This window comes from Trichechus manatus, unplaced genomic scaffold (genome assembly GCF_000243295.1).
Source record: "Trichechus manatus latirostris isolate Lorelei unplaced genomic scaffold, TriManLat1.0 scaffold00001, whole genome shotgun sequence".
NCBI lineage: Eukaryota > Metazoa > Chordata > Mammalia > Sirenia > Trichechidae > Trichechus > Trichechus manatus.
In genome coordinates, this window is record NW_004443937.1 from 36,669,214 (window position 1) to 36,691,946 (window position 22,733).

The following is a 22,733-nucleotide window of genomic DNA, read 5'->3' on the forward strand; positions in this document are numbered from 1 at the left end:
GTGGTCTATGTACAGGTTCCTCATGAGCACAATTAATTGTTCTGGAATTCTCATTCTTCACAATATTATCCATAATTTGTGATGATGCACACAGTCAAATGCCTTTGCATAGTCAATAAAACACAGGACATCTTTCTGGTATGCTCTGCTTTTAGCCAAGATCCATCTGACACCAGCAATGATATTACCATATGATCCAGCAATTCAACTCCTAGGTATATACACAAAAGAATTGAAAGCAGGGGCCCAAATAGATACTAGTACACCAATCTTCACTGCAGCATTAGTCACAATAGCCAAAGGCAGGAACAACCCATGTATTCATCAACCGATCAATGGATAAACAAAATGTAGTATATACGTACAATGGGATATTATTCAGCCATTAAGAGAAATGAAGGTCTGATATATGCTACAACATGGATGAACCTTGAAAACATTATGCTCAGTGAAATAAGACACTAAAGGACAAATATTTTGTGATCCTACTTATATGAAATATCTAGAATAGGCAAATGGATACCAGTAACTGTTGCCAAGTCGATTCTAACTCATGGTGATCCTATGTGTGTCAGAGTAGAACTGTTCTCCATAGAGTTTTCAATGGCTGATATCTGAGAAGCTGGTCACCAGGACTTTCTTCCAAGGAACCTCTGCATGGACTCAAATCTCCAATTTTCAGTGAGCAGCCGAATGCGTTAACTGTTTGCACCACCCAGGGATGGCAAATGGATAGTGATAAAAACTTTGTGGCTACCAGGGGCAGGTAGGAGGGGGAAAGGGGAAGCTATTGCTTAAGGGGCACTGAGTGGCTGTTAAGGGTGAGGAAAAATTGGAAACCGATAATGGTGATGGTTACACAAAATGGTAAAGGTAATTAATTAATGTTACTTAATTACATGTGTAAAAATGGTTGAAATAGCAAATGTTTTGTTATATGTATTTTACTTCAGTTTAAAAAAATTAAAATAACATAAATTACATACAATGAGAAGTCCTGCTCCAACTCTGCCCTGGTCCACCCAGTTTTTCCCCACCGTGCTCCTTGTATTGTTTTGAAAAAAAATCAGTCAATGTTAACAAATCAATCATATTAACAAACTAAAATGAAAACCATACGAGCATCTCCACAGATGCAAAAACAAAAAAGTATTTAACAAAATCCAACACTCATTTCTGATAAAAACTCTCAGCAAACTAGGAATAGAAGGGAACTTCCTCAACTTGATAAAAGCCACCTACAAAAAACCTACAGCTAATATCATACTTAATGGTGAAAGACTGCAGTTTTTCCTTTATGATCAAGAACAAGACAGAAACGGCTACTCTCACCAATACTATTCAACATTGTACTGCAGGTTCTAGCCAGTACAGTCAGGCAAGAAAATGAAATAAAAGCTATTCAGATTGGAAAAGAGGAGTAAAAGTTTTTATTCACAGATGGCATGATCTCCTATGTAAAAAATCCAGTAGAAACTACAAAAAAAGCTACTAGAATTAATAAGTGACTTTAGCAAGGTTGCAGGATACAGAATCAATATACAAAAATAAGCTGTATTTCTATAGACCAGGATTTTAAACTAAAATTTTGAATGAACAATTAAAAAAATGATACCACTTATAATAGCATCAAAAATACGATATGCTTAGGGATAAATCTAAAAGAAAAGATGTGAAAGATTTATACCCTGATTCTACAAAAATAATGCTGAAATTAAAGCAGACATAATTAAATGGAGAGATATACTTTGTTAATGGATCAGAACTAAACATTTCTAAGATGTCAATTCTCCCCCAAAAACTGATATGTATTCAATGCAATTCCAATCAAACTTCCAGCAGGAGTTTTTGTGGAAATTCACAAGCTGATTCTAAAATTCATATGGAAATGCAAGTAACTTAAAATAGCCAAAACAATTTCAAAAAAGAAAAGTTGAAGGGCGAACACTTTCTGATTTTAAGAATTAAGTTATAGTAATCAAGACAGTGCGTTATGGGCATAAAGACAGACAAAAAGATCAATAGGACAGAATAGGGAGTCCAGAAATAAACCCACACATGTATGGAGAACTGATTTTTGGCAAAGGTGCAAAGGCAATGCAACTGATTTTTGACAAGGTACAGCCTTTTCAACAAGTGATGCTGGTAACAACTGGGTATCTACGTGCAAAAATAATGAGCTGAGATCCACCATAGCACCATATACAAAAATTAATCCCAAATGGTTTATAAACCTAAATCTAAAACCTAAAACTACAAAAATTATAGAAGAAAATCCTTGTGGTCTAGGGTTAGGCAAAGAGCTATGACACCAAACACACAATCTAAAACAGACCAAATTGATAAACTGGACTTCATCATCATTAAAAACTTCTGCTCTTCAAAAGACACTGTTAAGAAAATGGAAAAACAAGTCACAGACTGGGGGAAAAAAACCTTTGCAAAGTATACATCTAACAAAACTTGTATCAGGGTATATAAAAAACTCTCAAAACTCAACCATAAGAAACTAAACAACCCAATTAAAAAGATGAGCAAAGGATTTGGAAACTTCACAGAAGAAATCGTTATGTTGCTGTTGTTGTTGGTTGCCACAGACTCAGCTCCAGCTCACGGTGACCTTATGTATAACCGAAGGGAACACTGCCTGGTCCCGTGCCATCTTCATGGTCGTTGGTTATGTGTGAACCCACTGTTTTGGCTGTTGGGTCAATTCATCTCACCGAGGGTGTCCTTTGTTTCCACTGATTCTCTACTTTACCAACCATGATATGCTTTTATAGCGACTGGTCTTTCCTGATGATGTGTCCAAAGTTAAGTCCAAGTACAGATGGTAATTAGCACATGAAAAGATGCTCAACATCACAGTAACCTGAAAAAAAAAAAAAGTTGCTGTTGAGTTGATTCTGACTCATGGCAACCTTCTGTGTGTCAGCACAGAACTGTGCTCTATAGTTTTCAGTGGCTGATTTTTTAGAAGTAGATCATCAGGCCTTTCTTTTGAGATGCATGAGGAAATTTAGGATGATGAATATTTTCTTTACCTTGACTGTAATGATGGTTTCATGGGTGTATACAAATGTCAAAACTTATCAAACGGTACGCTTTAAATTGTACAGTTTATTGCATGTCAATAATATTTCAATAAAGCTGTCTAAAGGAGCCCTGGTGGCAGTGTTTAAACGCTTGGCTGCTCAGCAGTTTGAACCCACCAGCTGCTCCTCGGGAGAAAGATGTGGCAGTCTTCTATAAAGACTTACAGCCTTGGAAACCCTGTGGGGCAGTTCTACTCTGTCCAACAGGGTTGCTATGAGTTGGAATCAGCTTGAGGGCACCCAGCAACAACAAGAAAGCTGTTTAAAACACAAATTGCTGGGCTCTACCATCAGAGTTTCCGACTATAAAATTATTTATCCAGTTTATTAGACCAAAATCAATAATTTCAGGAGTTTCCTACTGAAGTCTAAAAATCCATTCCTTAATAGCAAGGATGGCATCTCTGGAATTAAAGTTACTATTTTCCAAAAGTATTTTTATCAATCTAGAAGCAATTTATACTACAGTGTATCCATATGGGCTGATACAGAACAAAACTCAAGGCGCAGGCAAAGAGATGAAGGATCCATGAAGTTTAGTTTTCTAATGGTTAAGCAGATATGGCATAAGGATGACAAAGAGAATGGGGAGGGGGAAGAAGAAATAAATAAAAGAACCCAAGCCTGGAGGTGAAGTTGGTAAGATAGAGTGAGATCTGTAACTATGAGACAGCAATGATTTAAATTTGGAGAAAGACATAGCATGGCGTTCACATAATGAGTAGCAGAGAAAGGCTGCATTCGTAAGTTCAGAGGTAACACTGGAGAATGGGATATAGCAGAACTTGACTACCATCTTTTTTTCTCTCAATATCTAGCCATCATGACCTAGGGAATGCTAGAACTGCAAAATAAACTTCATAAACTGCTTTGTTAACTAACCATTAACTTAAAACTTGTTTATTAAAAATTGGTTAGATATGGGATAAATTTTAGGAACCATGATTCTGTATCTGGTATCAAATGGTTTCATCTATTTCAAAGAGAGGAGTATAATTGGAAAAAAAATTCTAGGAGCTCTATTTTATTAACAAAACTAATTTCTATTGACATAATACATACCACAATTTGGCCAAGCTGCAGATGACAAATAAGTAATGTATTTTGGGTATCTGAAAGGATATCAAGTTATTTACAAGAATTTAGTCATTATTATGAGTTAACATATTTGATATTTAGAAGATATTTCTCTATAATTAGAGAAACTTCATCTTCTTTAACTACTTTTAGAAAGTTGGTACTTATAATTTTTTAAATCACTTCTTCCCCCAAATTATGCTAAAAAGGAGAACATTAGTAAAACCTAAGTTTGTAAAAACAAATGAACTAAATTATAAACAAATAAAAACAAAATCACATATTTTAATGCCATCTCTTTAAAATCTACTAAAATATATAAGGTTGCTATGAGTTAGAACCGACTCGACAGCACCAAACAACAACAAAATATTCCGTAGCATACTTTGAAAAATATTACTCTGTACCTTCAAAAAGGGGTAATACCCAATATGTCTTCTTACTATTAATAAACAAGTTAAAATCCAAAGAATAATATTATAAAGTTGCTACTTTTAAGGAAGAAAAAGAAAACTTATATAAGAGTAAGGTTTTAAAAAAAAAAAAAGGAGAATCTAATAATACTAAGATTAGTAAACTAAAATGTTTTCATCAGAATATTTCATAAAATCGATGTACTGCTGGGAAGATATGCAATCACTTAAATGATCTGCCTGCTACTAAGCTGGACTATTCACCTACTCATAGTGAAGTACATGGAAGAAGGCTGACATTTGAATTAAAAAGAAAAAGAAAAAAAAAAAAACAACCTCTCAGGAAGTAAAAGGAACTCCAAAAGCACAAGTTTAATTTACCAAGTACTTTTTAAAGTATTCCAACCCTACTCAGAAATAACACAAGCTATCCAAGTGGTTTAAAATCCAAGGCCTTTAATTGTTCTCAGTATGACCATAAATGCCTTCACAAAGCCTCTTTTACACTGTAAACAGAAGGCACTAGGCATTATATAACACCCTTAAAGCAGTGATTCCTTCTGATGCTGGTGGAGATAAACATTAAATGGCAGGGTTCAGATATTAACAAAGTCCTCTTAAAAAAAAAAAAAAAACTGAAAATCACACACAAAAAATTAAGTTACCCAGCCAGTCTTTCTCAGGTTCCCAATGCAATTTTAAGTTATTTTTACAAGTACATAATTTGAAATTAAGAAACAAATCTGGTAGGTATGATATGGTTTCCAACATGTGTTAAGTTTCAGTGAAATACAGAAGATATGAAGACACCATTATCATGCTAACTGGCATCTTTTGCTACTCTTCAGCTGTGCAAAATAAACTTGAAATGATACATCCTACAGTGGTATACTTTAAAAGATCCTTGATATGACACTAACAACTTTCAAATTCTGGTCACAGACTGTATATAAATTGTAAGATAACTGAAATACACCTTTTTGAAAAATAGTAAGATGACCGTTTATACCTAAATGAGGTTTCCCAGAAAGATATGAAATATTTTATCATATAAAAGCAGTTACCCTTTTCTATAGGGACAACTGTTGTTTCACAAAATAACTCATATGATCAAAGGGAGATGATTTTTTTCAAATGCCATTTTCTCTCTATGACTTTGAGGTATGCTTGAAGAGACTGTATCCATGTGAAAAGGGCACATTTGGGTATTAGACCACAGTTACTTACAGACAGAGCCTTGCTTGGGTCAGGAGTCCCTTATGACTTACACCAAGAGAGAAGAAGAGATAGCTTCTGAAGCCATTTCTTCTACAAATAACGACAACTAAATTTGGTTACTTAGAGGATAATTCAAGACACAGCTATTTACATATATGCTATGTCTTGTGTGCCTATTTTACATAGTGGCTTCTGTAGGGCACTCCTATTCAAACACAAACCAAGCAATCTTACTTACTCTACCAAACCACATTCTTCTATTTTTGGCAAGGTAGTTTAAACAAAATAAAAATAAAAAATAACAAAGAAACAACAACAACAACAAAAATTGGCTATAACAGTGATTCAGGCAAACATCCCATGGCAAACAACAGTAGAAGTGTTCTCAGAAACATCAGGGGGATGAAAACCCTGCCAAACAAATAATGCCACTGAAAAATCAATCTTACACTCACTCAAATGACTATCACATAAAAGGCTTACGAATACATTTGAAATAGGAACAGTTGAGTTTAAAAAATGGCTGATGATATCGAGTTTTATCATTAGAATATCTTTGAAAAAATCCAAGCTAATTAATCTAAACAGGCCCAACTAGTAAACGTTACAAGGAAATAACTATTCCTCCCTAGTCCATAATTAATACTAATACCTTCTTGCCTTTGGAGAAACTGATGATTAAATTTTGAAAATGCTAATGAAATTAAAACCTTCTACATGGCAATTAAAAAAAGAAGCCTACTCATAAACACACTGGGAGGCAAGAAACACGTTGTTAAGCACTGATTACTCAATAAAATGCCTTATAAAATTACATATCATAAGAAAAAAGCTTCAAGACTAGCAGCTGGGCTTTGTGAAACAAGCTGGACAACAGAAGGCACTACATAAGCATGGATTACTTCTAGCTCTAGTTGAACAGTTCATCTTGTCCTTCTTAAGAAGACAGCCAGTGTGAATGTTATTTTTATATCCCCCTGAGTTTTAACATGATTGGGCAAAGCAGCACCAATTTAAAAAAATATCTGCAATGCCAGCACTGCAGCTTGGAATCACTTACACCGATGGCCCCACAGGCCTCTCATAAGAGCACTTTAGAACATGATTAAAAATATAGAAATGCCTTTCGGTGTTTCAGTATTAAAGTGGAACCATCATAGATATCCGTTTTAAAAAATAATGCACTAAAAAGGTCTGTTTATACAGTACAGTCTTTCCACCCTGTAGCTAGCATTTGCGGCTGATTTCCACTTCTTTGCCACTGAGACATCTCTTTTGTGCGTCTGGCTGAAATGTCAGTATGCTTCACGGTGCGCAATCTTTTTCGGCTGGAAAATCCTGGCAAATATCATGTCATGCCCGTTTTGAGCAGAATGCCTTGCAGGTCCTCTGGCAATGCTAAGATAATTGCATCTATGTGTGTCCGTAACTCTTCCACAGTGTCAGGTTTCACAGGTAAACGCTCTCGATCAGCTTGCACCTAAGAAGGAACATTTAGTAGCATTTAAACTATCTTCTGAATTTAAACTAATACATTATATTCTCTAGATAAACACTTTTAATGGTCTAATGATTTGGAAACTTTCAGACTTTATTTAGAAGAGAATTTACAGAAACTGTAAAAAAAAAAGAAAAAGTAAAGAATATGCCATCTACATAAAACATTATTAGGTTCCACAAAAGGCTTCTATGCAAATTCACAGATAATATCCAGGCATGCTATGTGGTATTAAAGTGACAATGCTTTTGTAGGGCTCACTAGACTCTATGCAAATAACTTTAGGATATATGTCATCATTATGATCTGCTTGAGTGACCAGGTATTTTCAGTCATTTGTACCCAAGAAGATCTATCATCAACTGATCAATCTCATGACTTCTCATTGAAAAAATCACTTCTGTGGTGTATCATGGATTGACAACTGAAAGGAGAGGAAAATATCTTCACAGAAAAGTCAATTTAGTCTTATCTGCTTTGACTACGTACCAGCTTATTTTTCAGCTTCAATACAAGGTCTACTGTTTCTACTTCTGTGTGTTTCTGTATCCAAAGAAGTAAGTCCTAGAAGAATAAATAAATCCAGTATCAGTATTCACTCAAAATAATATTCAAGTGGCTCTATTTCAATAGGAGAGGCTACTGGGAAGGAAGGACAAGAAGAAAAAGGAAAACAGGGTATTTTAAACCAGGTTACTATGAATCAGAATAGACTCGACAGCAGTGGGTTTGGTTTGGTTTTTTATAGTATGGAAGTACTAGGATAACTGTGTACATAATATCATAATAACTGTTAAGTGGATAAGTTTCAACATAAGCCAGAACAACTGTCTAATATTTAGAAGTAAAAGAAAATTCTTTTCTGGGAGGCAGGGCCAAGATGGTGGAGTAGTCAGATGCTTCCAGTGGACCCTCTTACAACAAAGACCCGAAAAAACAAGTGAATCAATTATATATGACAATCTAGGAGCCCTGAACATCAAAGGCAAAGTTGAGGAACCGGACTGAGTGGCAGGGGGAGGGAGAGACGGTTTGGAAGCAGCAAGGAGTTGCCAGACCTGACCTGGCAAGAGCCTGAGTCCTTCAGGCCTGACTGGCTCATGGGTGAGTGGTGAGGCAGGCAAGCAGTGGTGCTCGGGAGGCGTATTCTGCACTGGGAGAGATCCAGCAGCAGAGAGTCTACTCGGCCACCCAGAACCAGTGAGAAGCAGCCCTCAATCGGTGAAAGGTAAGTACTTGCATCCGGATCAAAAACAGCCCCCTTAGGGAAAAACCTCTCTCTCATTTACCTCCCCGCTCCCTGCTCTGCACTGGGTCCGGACCGGCTTCAGCGACTGCCGAGTCCCCTGGACCGGAAGTAGGATCCGTCACACACCCGGAGCCATTCTCCCTGCCTTGGAGAGTGAACAAATTAACAAACAGGAAAAGATAAACTGCCAGCTTCCCTAAGCCAGGAGCCCAGGGTAGGCACAGCTCTGTTGCCTAGGCACAGGCATAAGGGATCCACAGACTTTGAGTGCCTTTCCCCCTGCATAGACTTGTGTGGGCCCATTTCAACAGCATAAGCCCTCATTACCACAGAACAACAGGATATATACCTGAAGTCTAACTTCAACTGTTTCAGCTGTGAAATGGTAGGTTCGTGACATCTGACACTGCTCTGCCCATTAAGCAGGGTGTTCACCTACCCACATCAGGGCCTGAGGACTGGTGGCTCCACCCACGCCACCTACGATAGGGGCCCGTGAATAAGAGGTGCCCCCCAGTCCTTACAGCCAACAGCACTGGGTGCTCATAGTCCAGCTGCAAAACCCACCCACCAACGTGCTCTAGGGAACAGGAGTACGCCTTCCTCCTGGGCACTCCGGCAGTGGGGGGAGGGGAGGGACACATCAGCCCCCTGCCTGGCTCAGAGTGTGTCCTCCTGCTGCAGCCAGATGCCTGTGCCTACAGCAATCACCCATGCCTGTCTAGGACTGCAAGTGAAAGCCTGCACCACACACTTGGTGACTATGTACCTGGGCACCTGAGCTGAATCCATACAGGAGGAGTGGGCGGACTCCTGCGCTCACATTATCTAGTAACAGATCTAGCCACCTGGTGACAGGACATTAGAGCTTCAAAGGTGCCAATAAATCAAACTAGCTCACATGAGCAGCCAATTTGGGCATATCAAAACAAAACAAGAAGCTAGGACACAGTAAGCAAACATAAAATAAATAAATATAATAACTTATTGATGGCTTGGAGACAACAGTCAATATCAAATTACATAAAGAGGAAGTCCATGATGGCTTCAGCAAGCTCCCAAAATAAAGAATCTAGAAATATTCAGAGGAAGAAAATTTCTTGGAATTACTGGAGGCAGAATACAAAAGATTAATATACAGAACTCTTCAAGAGATTAGGAAGGAAATTAAGCAAAATGCAGAACACACAATAGAGAAAATTAAAATGATTAGAGAAGAGCATAATGACAAATTTAACAGGATGCAAGAATCCATAGAAACACAGCAATCAGAAATCCAGAAGATTAACAATAAAATGTCAGAATTAGACAACTCAACAGAAAGTCACAGGTGCAGAACTGGGGCAATAGAAGTCAGAATTAGTGAGATTTAAGATAAAGCACTTGACACCAACTTATTTGAGGAAAAATCAGATAAAAGGATTTAAAAAAACGAAGACACCCTAAGAATTATGTGGGATTCTATCAAGAGGAATAACCTACAAGTGACTGGAGTACCAGAACGGGGTGGGGGGGGATAACAGAAAATTCTTTTCTGAAGTCAGCCTTTTTTAGGTTAATCAAGAAAAACAAAACTGCAATGCTAAGTGCAAAAGTATGCCCCTCCCCTAAACCAAGTAGTGAGTACTTCAATTTACAAGGCTCATTAGCTAACAAATTAAGGTAACTGTGAACATGAGTTTTGCATCTTCCAACAAGCTCTTTCTGGGCTCACTTGTGGTTGTTTTCATCACACTCCTCTCAAAACCAGTCACTGGGTGTTTATGATTAGACAGTTAACACTGGAGATAGGTCACCTCGATATTTAAAGCTAAACACAAATGAAAATAAGACTACCCTTTATATCTTCACAAATAGTTTAATTTAAAAATAGCCTGGTGGTAAGTTATGGAACATGAAAAAGTCAGTCCAGGCATATGAAATATTGCTAACACTAACTAAATAAGGAATACTGGAAAAGAACTCAGGATCTGGAGTTAGACAGCTTGGATTTGAATCCTGGCTCCATCCAGTAGTATACTGGTGCATGTTTAACCAACAGCTCTCCAGAAAAAGTCTCTGGTTTGCAGCATTTGCCAATTTCTGTGGTGTACATACTCCCACTTAAGCCGATTCTAAGCTACCAACCTGAGGTCACTGAAAGCAGGGACACACACAATCAGCACTTGTGAGCCCTGCACGTGGGCTTCACCTCCTGCTGGCTCCACTACTTAGCAGTGATACGGACTAAGGGCAGTCACTTCCCTTCGCTAAGCCTCAGGTGTCCCGTAATGCAGATCATAACCACCTACCTCAATGAGTTGTTGTGAATATTAAAAGAGGTAATCCATAGAAAGTCCCTGGCACATAGTACACAATCTAGAAAAATCAGCATTAGTAGTGTTTATAAAGAAGGGGGTAAGAGTATAATCCTCCCTCCTCTAAGAATAACTGTATCTTTATTTTCAGTAGCTGTTAATCATCACACAAACATGCATTTTCTAACCTCTTTACAAAGAGCTTCTAGATGGAGTGCTTCCAATTTCTGGGTCATTTCCTTCCGCCGGGTCCTGAACCAGCCATCGAAATTAGGAGATTTTAAAAAATGCCTATAAATATAATTTTTTAAAAAAGTAAAGTTTGATTATGACTTTTTAAAAAAATAAATAAATAAAGCTCTGTATATGGGTAAAAATGAGAAAACAACAAGAACAAAAAAACAGACTAACCGGTAAAGTCCAATCCAATCGCCTTTTATTCGAGAGGTCAGCTGAGGTCCTGTCTTCTCGAGTGTTTTCATAAATTCTTCTGGAAGGAACTGTCTTAGTTGGGGTGGACTCTAGAAAACAGGACATACTATATTTTAAAGATTAGAAATGGATATATTCACAGGAGTTAACTACTGTTAGAGAATTCAGAGAGGAATTTACATGACTATATTCATACCTTCCATGGAGAAATGCTTTTCTGCAAAGGCATCAAGCTTGCCACATACCGTTCCTAAAACCAAGAAAAAAAGTTAATCAGAGTTAGACGTTCTTACTCAGGTAGTCTTCAAAAACTTTTAAATAGATCTATTTGAAAGAAATGGGCTTCCAAGTTTTTCACCACATGCTGTTTCAATGGACATCAACCACTCTATCACTCCCCACACTAGATACAGCTCAATTTAGGCAGAGTGAGATTTTTCAATAAAAATTTAAATAAATCTTGGAATATTATTCAGCCATAAAGAAAATGAAATTCTGATACATGCTACAACATGGATGAAGCTTGAAAACATTATGCTGAGTGAAATAAGCCAGACACAAAAGGACAAATATTGTATGATTCCACTTACATGAAAAATCTAGAATAGGCAAAAGCATATAAACCAGTGGTTACGAGGGGTAGGCGTGAGGGGAAATGGGGAGTTATTGCTAAGGGAGTACTAGGTTTCTGTTTGGGGTGATATAAACTTTTGGAAATAGGCAGTAGTGATGGTAGCACAACACGGAGAATGTAATTAATGTCGCTGAATTGTACACTTAAAAATGTTAAAAAACGGCAAACTTTCTGTTATATGTATCTCACCATAAAATTTTAAAAAATTTAACTAAATCTTGGATAATTGAGGAACTATGTCTTTCTAATGATAGTAATTAATCTTACTAACCATGTGCCAGAAATGTGCTCAACATTTTACATGCATGATCTCTTTTAATCCTTGCAACGATTCTATTTGGCAGGGATTACTGGGAAACTGAGGCCTCAAAAGGCTGTTAACTTGTCCAAGGTTACACAGCTTGGACTTGAACTCAGGTCTACTTGATTTCAGTCCATGCTATTAAGCACTGTATTTGTTTACTGACTTAAACAGATTTAAATGAACAAAATAAACAGACATCCAAGAAAGAATATTTCTTCCCAAAGTATAACAGCAAAGATCTCCAGGTTGTCCCAATATATATAATGTTCATAAATAATTGTTTTTTGTTTTGTGTGCCGTTGAGTTGCCTCCGGCTCATAGTGACTCTACATGACAGACTAGAACTGCCCCATATGGTTTCCTAGGCTGTAATCTTTACAGGAGTAGGGAAAGTGGAATTAGATACATTTTACAGATAAGAAAACTGAAGGTCAGAAAGAGGAAATGACTTACGGAAGTCACGGAGTTAATACCAGAACACAGAATACAGGCCTCCTGCAAAGGGCTCTATTTGTAATCACTAAACCCATGAGCAGGCAAAACACACAACTAAAGATAACATTTTGGTGGGTGGGAAAAACATTCATATACCCTTCAACAAATCATTAAATCAAGCAAATCTGCATTTGTTAACTTACTAATGGAATGATGAAGCTTTGTGTCAGTTCCAAAAAATAGCGTCGAAGAATAACACTTTGAGCCTCAGAAGGACGTTTCTGTTGTACACCCTTAAAAGAGTGAACAGTGACAAGCTATACTCTAGTGTCACGGAATATAAAACAATGGATAATTATAGAAGCTCAACTGACAGATAAATATACATTTACACTTAATATTAAAAAAAAAGTAGAATTTCATCTTTTTTTTTTAACATTTTATTGTGCCCTTTAGGTGAAAGTTTACATAGCAAATTAATTTTCCAATCAATGATTCTTAAATTGTTTTGTGACCTTGGCTGCAATCCCCACAATGTGTCAGCACTCTCCCCATTTCCTCGCTGGGTTTCCCTTTCCCATTAGTCCGGTTTCCCTTCCCTCTCTGTCTTCTCATCTTTGGTTTTGGGCAAATGTTGCCCTTTTTGTCTCCTGTAGTGGATTGTTTAAGGAGTACATTCCTTACAGGTGTTACTGTTTATCTTAGAGCCCTGTCTATTATTTGGCTGAAAGGTGACCTCCGGGAATGTCTACAGTTTCAAGTTGGAAGGTGGTCTTAAGGCAACAGTCTGGGCGGTTCTTGCAGTCTCTTTCAGATCAGTAAGTCTGGTCTTTTTTTTTTTAATTTGAATTTTGTTCTACATTTTTTACTCATTCTAACTGTGATCCCAGTTGGAGTGGCTGGTAATGGTAGCCAGGTAACTTCTAGTTCTTTTGGTCTCAGGTTAGATGAGGCTGTGGTTCACGTGGGCCATTAGTCCTTTCGACTAATTTCTTCCTTGAATCTTCGGTTTTCTTCGTTCTCCTTTGCTCCAGGTGGGAAAAGACCAACAGTTGCTTCTCAGATAGCCGCTCACAAGCTTTTAAAACCCCATACACTACTCACCAGGATAGAATGCAGAACTTTATCTTTATGAACTGTGTTTTGCCAACTGACCTAGATGTTTCCCTAGACTATGGTCCACAGCCTTCATGCCCAGTAGTTCAGTCCCGATGTCAAAGTAGTTTCTGTAAGTAGAACTTTATCTTGAAGTAACTTAACATAAAGTTTATTATGCAGTAAACCATTTAAAAAATCCTTAGAGCAAAACATGAGTCTCTAAATTAGTCAGCTTCATTCATCCCATACTTTAAACGTATCAGTCCACAATGCAGACCATCTTTATTTTATACTTGCTGTATTAAAACTATTTATAGTTTTCTGACAATACTGACTATTCCCTATCCCCTCCTCATGGTAGTCTATGGCTTTTCCCTATAACTCCCAAGTTTCCAGGAAGACTGGCACTGGTTTGTAGCTGAAGCCCTGTATTTCTAGTCCATAATTGCTGCTACTTTAGTCTGGTTTGTATCAAGCTTTGGTTCAAAACAGAAATAACACTTCACATTACTATCCATAAACATACTGTTTTAACTGGATACTGCATACCTGAATAAGGAAATTGAAATTAATAATATGAACAGATAATTACCTTCTGTAACTGTTTTACAATCTCTTCATCTCTGTTTAGATATGGCTTATAAGAAGTATAAACTCCTAGGAAGTGAAAAGAAGAAAATAAGATAAACAGAAAAACCTAAATATCTATATAAGTATATATTTAAAAATTAGTAACAGCCAATACCAGGTTTAGAATCCAGAGTCTTTAGGTTCTTCAATTTTTTCACCTTGACCTGTTTAGGGATTTCACCTGAAGGAAATATCATAAAGATTCTTACAGTTACTCTAATTATATATAACACAAAACTGAAATTTTATAAGATGACTATGTACTTTATTACTTAGCCAGGGTTGTTATTTACAGCTAAAGCATTCTTTTACACATCAATTAACATTTAAGACTTCATTTCTTAAAACTGGATAAAGGGAACATTAGATTACTACAGAAAGAGAGAAACAATTCATGCAAATTACATAAAATAAACTGGATACTTGATCTTTCATTAACATCATTTAAATTTTTCCTTTTCTCAAAGTGTAATTTAAAATCTATATACATCTAATTTAAAGTTTATGTGTCATATACGAATAAAATACTCTTTATGAAACAATAGAACAGAAAGCAATTCCTAAGTGAGTATGCAGATGCAGTCTTCAAAGGTTTCTTCTGACCCGTCCTGAAACTCGGCTTTTGAATGCAGACACTTACACTATCACCAGGTGGTGATCGTGTGCCAAAACCACAGACCTGAGCCACAGATGAGGACTCCTGAATAACACGCAGCACATGCACCGGCCCTGGTCTTGAGCTCAAGGAAAGCTACAACCTAAGCAGCCTTTACAATGGGCAGAAAAATGCTTCAAGACAAACACCTGAAAGGGTCACAGACACACTAAATTTAACAGAATTTCTTTTTCTCCCCCATTCCCCAACCCTCTCTCTCTCTTTGCGTAAGAGGAGGCAGAGAGCCTAAGAACTGAAAGGCAATCTAGAGACCATCTAATTCAACCTTCTCACTTTACAACGTAGCTTTATTTAAATCATGGCATAGATTTAACTGCTAGCTGTTTTCATCTGTGAGGGTGGGATTATAGGAACAGGGAGCTTTTTACTTGCAATTTTATATACTTTGGTATTGTTTAAAAAATTTGGTATTGTTTAAAAAAATTAAAGAGCATGCACTATAGTAAACAGATATTTTTATAAACTTTTAACTTGAGGTAATTTCAAACTTAAAGAAAAGTTGCAGAATAATATAGTCTATATTCCAACTGTGTCAACTGCTCTAATACTAACTTTAACAAAATACTTGTTAAGAAGTCAGTATCACAGATACACAGACTTATCTGTTCATTCATTCAGTAAACATTAGTAAATGCAAAGTACTGATAATACAGGAATAAAACAACTAAGTCCTGATATCAAGGAGCTCCCGGTCTAATGATAAAGTCAGATAAAGAGGAATGACAACACAGAAGGATATGTGCTGTGACAGAAGTATCAACAAGATTCTACAGAAATACCGAAGAGTGTCTTGGCCAAGAACGGATGAAAAAATTATTGACAATTCCTAAAGGAGGTGATATTTAAGCAGTCCTATAAGAGAAAACAGGGCCCTGGTGGCGCAGTGGTTAAGAGCTATGGCTGCTAACCAAAAGGTTGCCAGTTCGAATCCACCAGCTGCTCCTCAGAAACCTTATGGGGTAGTTCTACTCTGATCTATAGGGTCACTATGAGTCAGAATCGAATCGACTCAACGGCAACAGGATAAGATAAATAAAGGGAAAGACCTCTCAGGTAAAGAGTTAAATTCAGAAGTATGAAAAACATGTTTCTTAAAGAGTTAAGAGATAATGCTAGAATAGTAATAGCCACCACTTACTGAATACTCACTCTACGCCAGTCTGGTCTAAGTACATTACACAAATTATCACATTTAATCTTCACAATAAAAGTATGTTTTATCATTCCCATTTCACAGATGAAGGAACTAAGCCATGAACAAAACAGATACTGTATCACCTGGTGTGCACCAGTACCCACTGTTTACTGTTGCCATCCATTCTGACTGGTCAAGGCCCCATTCAAACAAGTTGTCAGCTCTAGTGGCCATAACTAGACACAGAGGAGTAACTTGTCCCAGGACACCCAGATAACATGGCTAGGGCAGGATATGAAATAGTGCAGTCGAACTTCAAAGTCATCATTCTTTTTTTTAATAATTTATTTTATTTTTTGTTAATAGACACAGCAAAACCCACACCAATTCAAGTTTCTATGTGTACAATTCAACGACCCTGATTACACTCTTTGAGTTGTGCAACCATTCTCACCCTCCTTTTCTGAGTTGTTCCTCCCCCATTAACATACGCTCACTGCCCTCTAAGGTTCCTATCTAATCATGAGTTCAGAGCCATCACTCTTAGCCACCACACTATAATGGTAGGAATGGAAGGTATGTTAAGAGGGGCAGGAAATGAAGCTAGAGATGTATTCACGGGGAAGAGGAACTACAAAGACGTCAACGCATGAGGCAACTGAGAGAATGAACGCGATGGGGGGGCATGAGATGAGGAGAGTAAGATGGCATGGTCAAATCTGCATTTTAACACATTCAGTCTACTGGCTCAAAGAGGGCTGAAGTGTTAGAGAGAAGACTGGAAGACGAAACGCATGCATTATAGAGTGCTGCTCCAAGGTAGAAACAGCATGCACAGCAAGGAAAGAGAGAAGAGGCAGCTCTGGTGCTCTGCTGAGGAGACAAAACCTCAGCAGGCTTTTGGGACAGACTGGGTGAGAGCAGAGAGTCCAGAAACACTCAGCTGTCTGAATCACAAGCCTGCAGTTTTCACTTTGTCAATTTACTCTATCTATTCCAATATACTAATTCTTATGAGAATGCCTCTTATCTTGAATCCTATTTGTGGTTCTGCTTTCCAGAGCTGGGGTAGCCTATCATCACAGAATCTGTAAAACTTTTTCCCCTTATTAAAATGCAGTATTAACACATAGTTAACTATACAGATATCTAAACTCTACTTGTGTATTTGCTTCTGATGCCAAGAAACCAAAGAATATCAAGTGTCAAAACCACAATGGTTTGAAAACTTCTAAGTATTTGCATGTTTATTTTGTTCCTACTCCAAGTCAAAAAAGAACTTGTAACTCCCTCCACCAACAAATGCTGTTTATCAACATACTACTTCCTGAAGTTCACTGTAGAAAAGGAAACAAGCATCAGGGAGGAGAATAATTCAGCAGTGGGGTTCATATATTCTTTATATGCAGTAAGTACTTGGCAGTAAAGAAGACGTATTATTGTTGTTGCTGTTACGTGCCATCAAGCCGGTTCTGACTCATAACGACCCTATAATACACGGTAAAACTGCCCCGTAGGGTTTCCAAAGAGTGGCTGGTGGATTTGAACTGCCAACCTTCTGGTTAGCAGCTGAGCTCTTAATCACTACGCCACCAGGGCTCCATGAAGATATATAATGACCCATATCTCTTTTTTAAAAAGGGAAAAGAGGAGGACAACTTGTACAGCAATGTTCATTCACACAATTCCCCTCTGATTCAGTGGTCCTCATCAGGTCTAAGACCCATAGTGGCCTCCAGCCCTAACCCACTGCTGTCAAGTCACATTCTGACTCATAGTGACCATATAGGACAGACAGACAACAACTGCTCCATAGGGTTTCCAAGGCTGTAGAACTTTACGGAAGCAGACTGCGGCTAGTGAGTTGGAACTGCCGACCTTTCAGTTAGCAGCTGGGCACTTTAACCACTGTGCCATGTCCAGCACTAGCTATCATAATTCTTCTACTGTAGCATGTACAACATATCAAGACAATAAGTCAGAAAGATATACTGTCTATTACAAACAAGTAAAATGGATGTCCAATAGTTCTGGAAAAAGACCAAGAATGCCAGAAAACAAACTCAAGTCCTGTAACTACAGGTAATTTAATCAAAAATTACTTATTTAGTGTGTTATATACACTGCACAAAAGAGAGAGGTTCAACTTTACTAAATTAAGAGCCATCATGAACGCACCTCTGCATATTTACAAAAGAGTCTTCTAAACTTAGGCCAGATATTTTGCCTTTCTTGTTCTGAAATCACTAAACCCAATTTCTGGTCAGAAATTATCAGTTTAATAAATTTGCTCCAATATATACCAGTGAAAGTATGTTCTCCTGGAGGAATACTTGAGTACCCATTAGCCTAATATTACATTTCTTAGTTCGGTAGGGGTTGGGTCAACTAAAATTAGGTACAATCCGAAAAAGTAAACCTTTCCTGTCACGAGAAATCATCCCTCCTCTACAGAGTTAAAACTGAATGCATGTTTCTAGTAAAGCGATGAATTTCTGGGCTCGGCAGAGCAAAAGCCCAGTTTTGCTGTGCCTTCCCTGATGATCCTGTAGGAGATGCTTTTCCACAGTTTTACTGACCCTCTCAGATTACCCTGAACCTTCAAAGCCAGAGTCCTAAGCAGGGCTGCTGTGGTTTATAACTTGTGCAGCATATGCAATGATCCTGGTCTTGAGCTCAATGGGCAGAAAAACATCCCATGTTACGTACCAAGGACTCATAAATTAAAAGGTAGGCGGGGAAAAGTATCATAAATACACTAAATTTAACAGGATTTTCTGCTTCTATTAAGACGTCTACTCAAATAAGACTTAGCAGTCTTAGAAATAGTTATTATAGGTCTTGTCCAAAATCACTGAAACACCCCTGATGTCTTTGTTTACAACCTCCTAGCCACTAATTGAACAAGGACCAAAGCCAAGGACAATGACATTCTTCAGATCCACTCTTCAGTGACCAGAATTTATTTAAGGATCTCTAAAGCATTAATTCTTCTATACAACACCATCTATCCTGCAGAAAGAGTGACACCAAGTGAAATGGTCCAAATAAGATGGTGACAGAAATAATCAGAGAACATGACATCTCTCCTCTAAAATAAGCTGCTTAGAATAGAGTGTAACTAATATTCTTTATGTGCTCTCATTCCCATACTGAAAAATAAATTCAAGAGTTGCCCCCATCATCCCTTTTGAACAGTAACTTCACCTGCCTGAAGAGGATTCTCAGAGCACTAAGAACATTAGCTGACAAAGGCATCACAAGAAAAGAAACTACAGACCAATATCCCTCATGAATACAGATGTAAAAATACTCCACAAAATATTAGCAAACCAAATCTAGGAATATAAAAAAGGATCACACACTGTTACGGACTGAACTGTGTCCCCCCAAAATACGTGTTGTAAATCCTAACCTCTATGCCTGTGGTTATAATCCCATTTGGGAACAGGTTGTCTTTCGTATGTTAATGAGGCAGAATTAATGTAGGGTGTGTCTTAAGTCAATCTCTTACAAGATATAAAATGAGCAGATTAAACAAGCAGAGATAAGGGAAGGCTGATACCCAGCCACATGGAGATCTCCAGGGAACCAGGAAACAGAAGTGGAAGAGACAACGACCTTCCCCAAGAGATGAGAGAGAGAGAAAGCTTTCCTCTAGAGCTGGTGCCCTGAATTCGGACTTCTAGACTCCCAAACTATGAGGGAATAAACTTCTGCTTGTTAAAGCCACCCATTTGTGGTATTTCTGTTATAGCAGCACTAGATGACTAAGACAGAATTTGGTACCTAGAAGTAGGGGTGCTGGTCCAACAGATACCTAAAATGTGGAAGTGGTTTTGGAATTGGGTAATGGGTGCAGGCTGAAAGAGTTTTAAGGTGCCTAATAGTAAAAGCCTAGATTGCCCTGAAGAGACTGTTAGAATTATGGACATTAAAGGCAATTCTGGTGAGGGCTCAGAAAACTGAGGAGAGCTATACAGAGAGTCTCTAATGTCTTAGAGAATACATACGGTGCCAGCAACAAAATGTTGCTAGAAATATGGACATTAAACGTGCTTCTGGTGAGGCTTTAAAAGGAAATGATGACCATGTGATTGTACAATGGAGGAAGGGTGATGCATTATGCAGAGGCGAAGAACTTGTCTAAATTATGTTTGAATGTTTGGTGGAAGGTAGAATTTGTAAGTGATGGACTTGAATATCTGGCTAATGAGATTTCTAAGCAAGATCTTAAAGGGGCCGTGTGGTTTCTCCTTGCCACTCATAGTAAAACGTGAGAGGAAAGAGATGGACTTAAAAATGAACTGTGCAAAATAAAACAGAACTTGAAGATTTGGAAAATTCCACTGTACAAACTAAGGACATGTATCCTAGAATGTTCACCAAGGACTAGCTACAATCTTTTGTTAAAGAGATTCAGCCTGTGACTGATGGATCTAACCAACTACCACAATAGAAAACCCATCATCTTATACTGAAAGGAAAGAACACTGTCTGCCTCTTGGAATCCTACAGGCAGGAAACAGGCAAAAGGGGCTGTATCTGTTGTCCCCAAGAAAAGGACCATCCCTGCGGCAGGTCGGAGATCAGCAGAACTGTTGGAAGGAGCAAGGGCCTTCTTAGTTTCAAAAGATGGGGCCATGGTCTCCTGGATCTCATAGAGTGGGGCCACAGCCTCCTAGGTTTCAAAGAGTCGGATCTTCGCCAACTCAGGTTTCAGAGTTGGTGGGGCTGCCACCCAAAACTGAGGGGGTAGGGCTGCCATGCCCAAGGGGCAGAACAGGGCCTGCCAGGGCCGAGGTGGGACTGCCACTCAGATGGACTAGGAGAATGGGGCTGCCTAAAGCTGAGGGAACAGAGTTGCCATCCAGAGGGCCTGGAAGGCAGAGGTGAAGCCCAGGGCCAAGGGGTCTCCACCTAGAATCCAGAGGATGTGGCCAGCACCCAGAATCTAGAGGGTGGGGCCACTGCCCAGAAGGTCTTAGAGAAGACAGGATTATTTTCAAGCCTTCATAACTAATGTAATTTGTTCTGTTGGGTCTGGGATTTGCTTGGTACCTGTTATCCCGTCTTTCCCTTCAATTTCTCCCATTTGTAATGGAAATGTCTACTTGGTGTCTGTTCTACCATTGTACTTTGTAAGCAGATAACTTGTATTCTGGATTTCACAGGTTCATAGATGAAGAGGAATTTTGCCCCAGGATGGAATATGCCTAAAATCTCACCCATATTTGACTTAGAGGATTTAGAAGATGAGATTTTGGACTTGGAGTTGATTTAAGACTTTGGGGGTGATGTGATGGGATGGGATGAATGTGTTTTGCATGTGGGAAGGACGTGAATTTTTGGGGGCCAAAGGGTGGAATGTTATGGATTGAATTGTGTTTCACAAAAAACATGTGCTGTAAATCCTAATCTCTATGCCTTTGGTTATAATCCCATTGGGAATAGGTTGTCTTTGTTATGTTAATTAAGCAAGATTAGTGTAGTGTATATATTGAGTCAATCTCTTACAAGACATAAAATGAGCAAATTACCCAAGCAGAACTGGGAGAAGATGGAGATCTCCAAGGAAGCAGGAAATAGAAGCTGAAGTAACAAGGACTTTCCCCCAGAGCTGACACAGAGAGAAAGCCTTCCCCTACAGCCAGTGACCTGAATTCGAACTTCTAGCCTCCTAACTGTGAGAAAATAAATGTCTGCTTGTTAAAGCCATCCACTTCTGGTATTTCTGTTAGAGCAGTACTTGATAACTAAGACACACATGACCAACTGGGATTTATCTGAGAAATGTAAGGTTGGTCTAACACTCAAAATCCATTAATGTGATATATCGTAAAAAGACGAAAACCACATGGCCATCTTAATATAGAAAAGGCACTTTAAAAAATACAACACTATTCATGATAAAAGTCCTCACAAACTAGGAATAGGAGGGTACTTCCTCAACCTGATAAAGGACATTTATAAAAAAAACCTACACCTAACATTATATTTAATAGTAAAATACTAAATGCTCTTTCCCTAAGATAAGGAACAAGGCAAGCATATCTGCTCTCACTACTTTTACTCAATTATACATTCTAGCCAGCCCACACAGGCAAATGGATGGATGGATGAATAGATGCATGGATAACTAGATGGGCAGTAGACAGATTGATAGTTAGTCAGACAGACAGCAAATGAATGGCATCCAGATATGGAAGGAAGTGGTAAAATTCTTTATTTGCAGATGACATGATTCAGTAAATAGAAAATTCTACAGAATCAACAACAAAAATAAACCTTGTAGAACTAATAAACAAGTCACAAAACCAATATATAAAAATAAATAGTATTTCTATCAATATACAGAAATGAATTGTATTTCTACAAAACAGTAATTAAAAACTCCAAAAATAAAATTAAGAAAACAATTTCATTCACAGTAGCCACCACAAAGAATAAAAAACCTAGGAATAAACAAAGAAGGTGTAAGACTTGTACTCTGAAAACTACAAAACGCTGCTGAGAAAAAAAAATTAAAGGACATATAAGTA

The 22,733-nt window shown here is 38.0% G+C and overlaps 1 protein-coding gene across 6 annotated transcripts in view; it reads right to left on the bottom strand.

The window, feature by feature from the left end:
* Positions 1-5,199: 5,199 nt before the first annotated feature.
* Positions 5,200-22,733, bottom strand: part of DENND6A (DENN domain containing 6A) — an 80,517-nt gene continuing 62,983 nt past the window's right edge. For all 6 annotated transcript variants that reach the window (XM_023727521.1, XM_004368637.2, XM_023727516.1 and 3 more), the window contains 8 exons: positions 14,496-14,561; positions 14,343-14,407; positions 12,856-12,945; positions 11,476-11,529; positions 11,259-11,368; positions 11,036-11,138; positions 7,791-7,865; positions 5,200-7,283 (listed from right to left, as the gene is read on the bottom strand). In XM_023727521.1, coding sequence (XP_023583289.1) covers positions 7,152-7,283; positions 7,791-7,865; positions 11,036-11,138; positions 11,259-11,368; positions 11,476-11,529; positions 12,856-12,945; positions 14,343-14,407; positions 14,496-14,561 — 695 coding nt within the window. In that variant the 3' untranslated portion in view covers positions 5,200-7,151. The remainder of the gene's footprint in view (positions 7,284-7,790; positions 7,866-11,035; positions 11,139-11,258; positions 11,369-11,475; positions 11,530-12,855; positions 12,946-14,342; positions 14,408-14,495; positions 14,562-22,733) is intronic.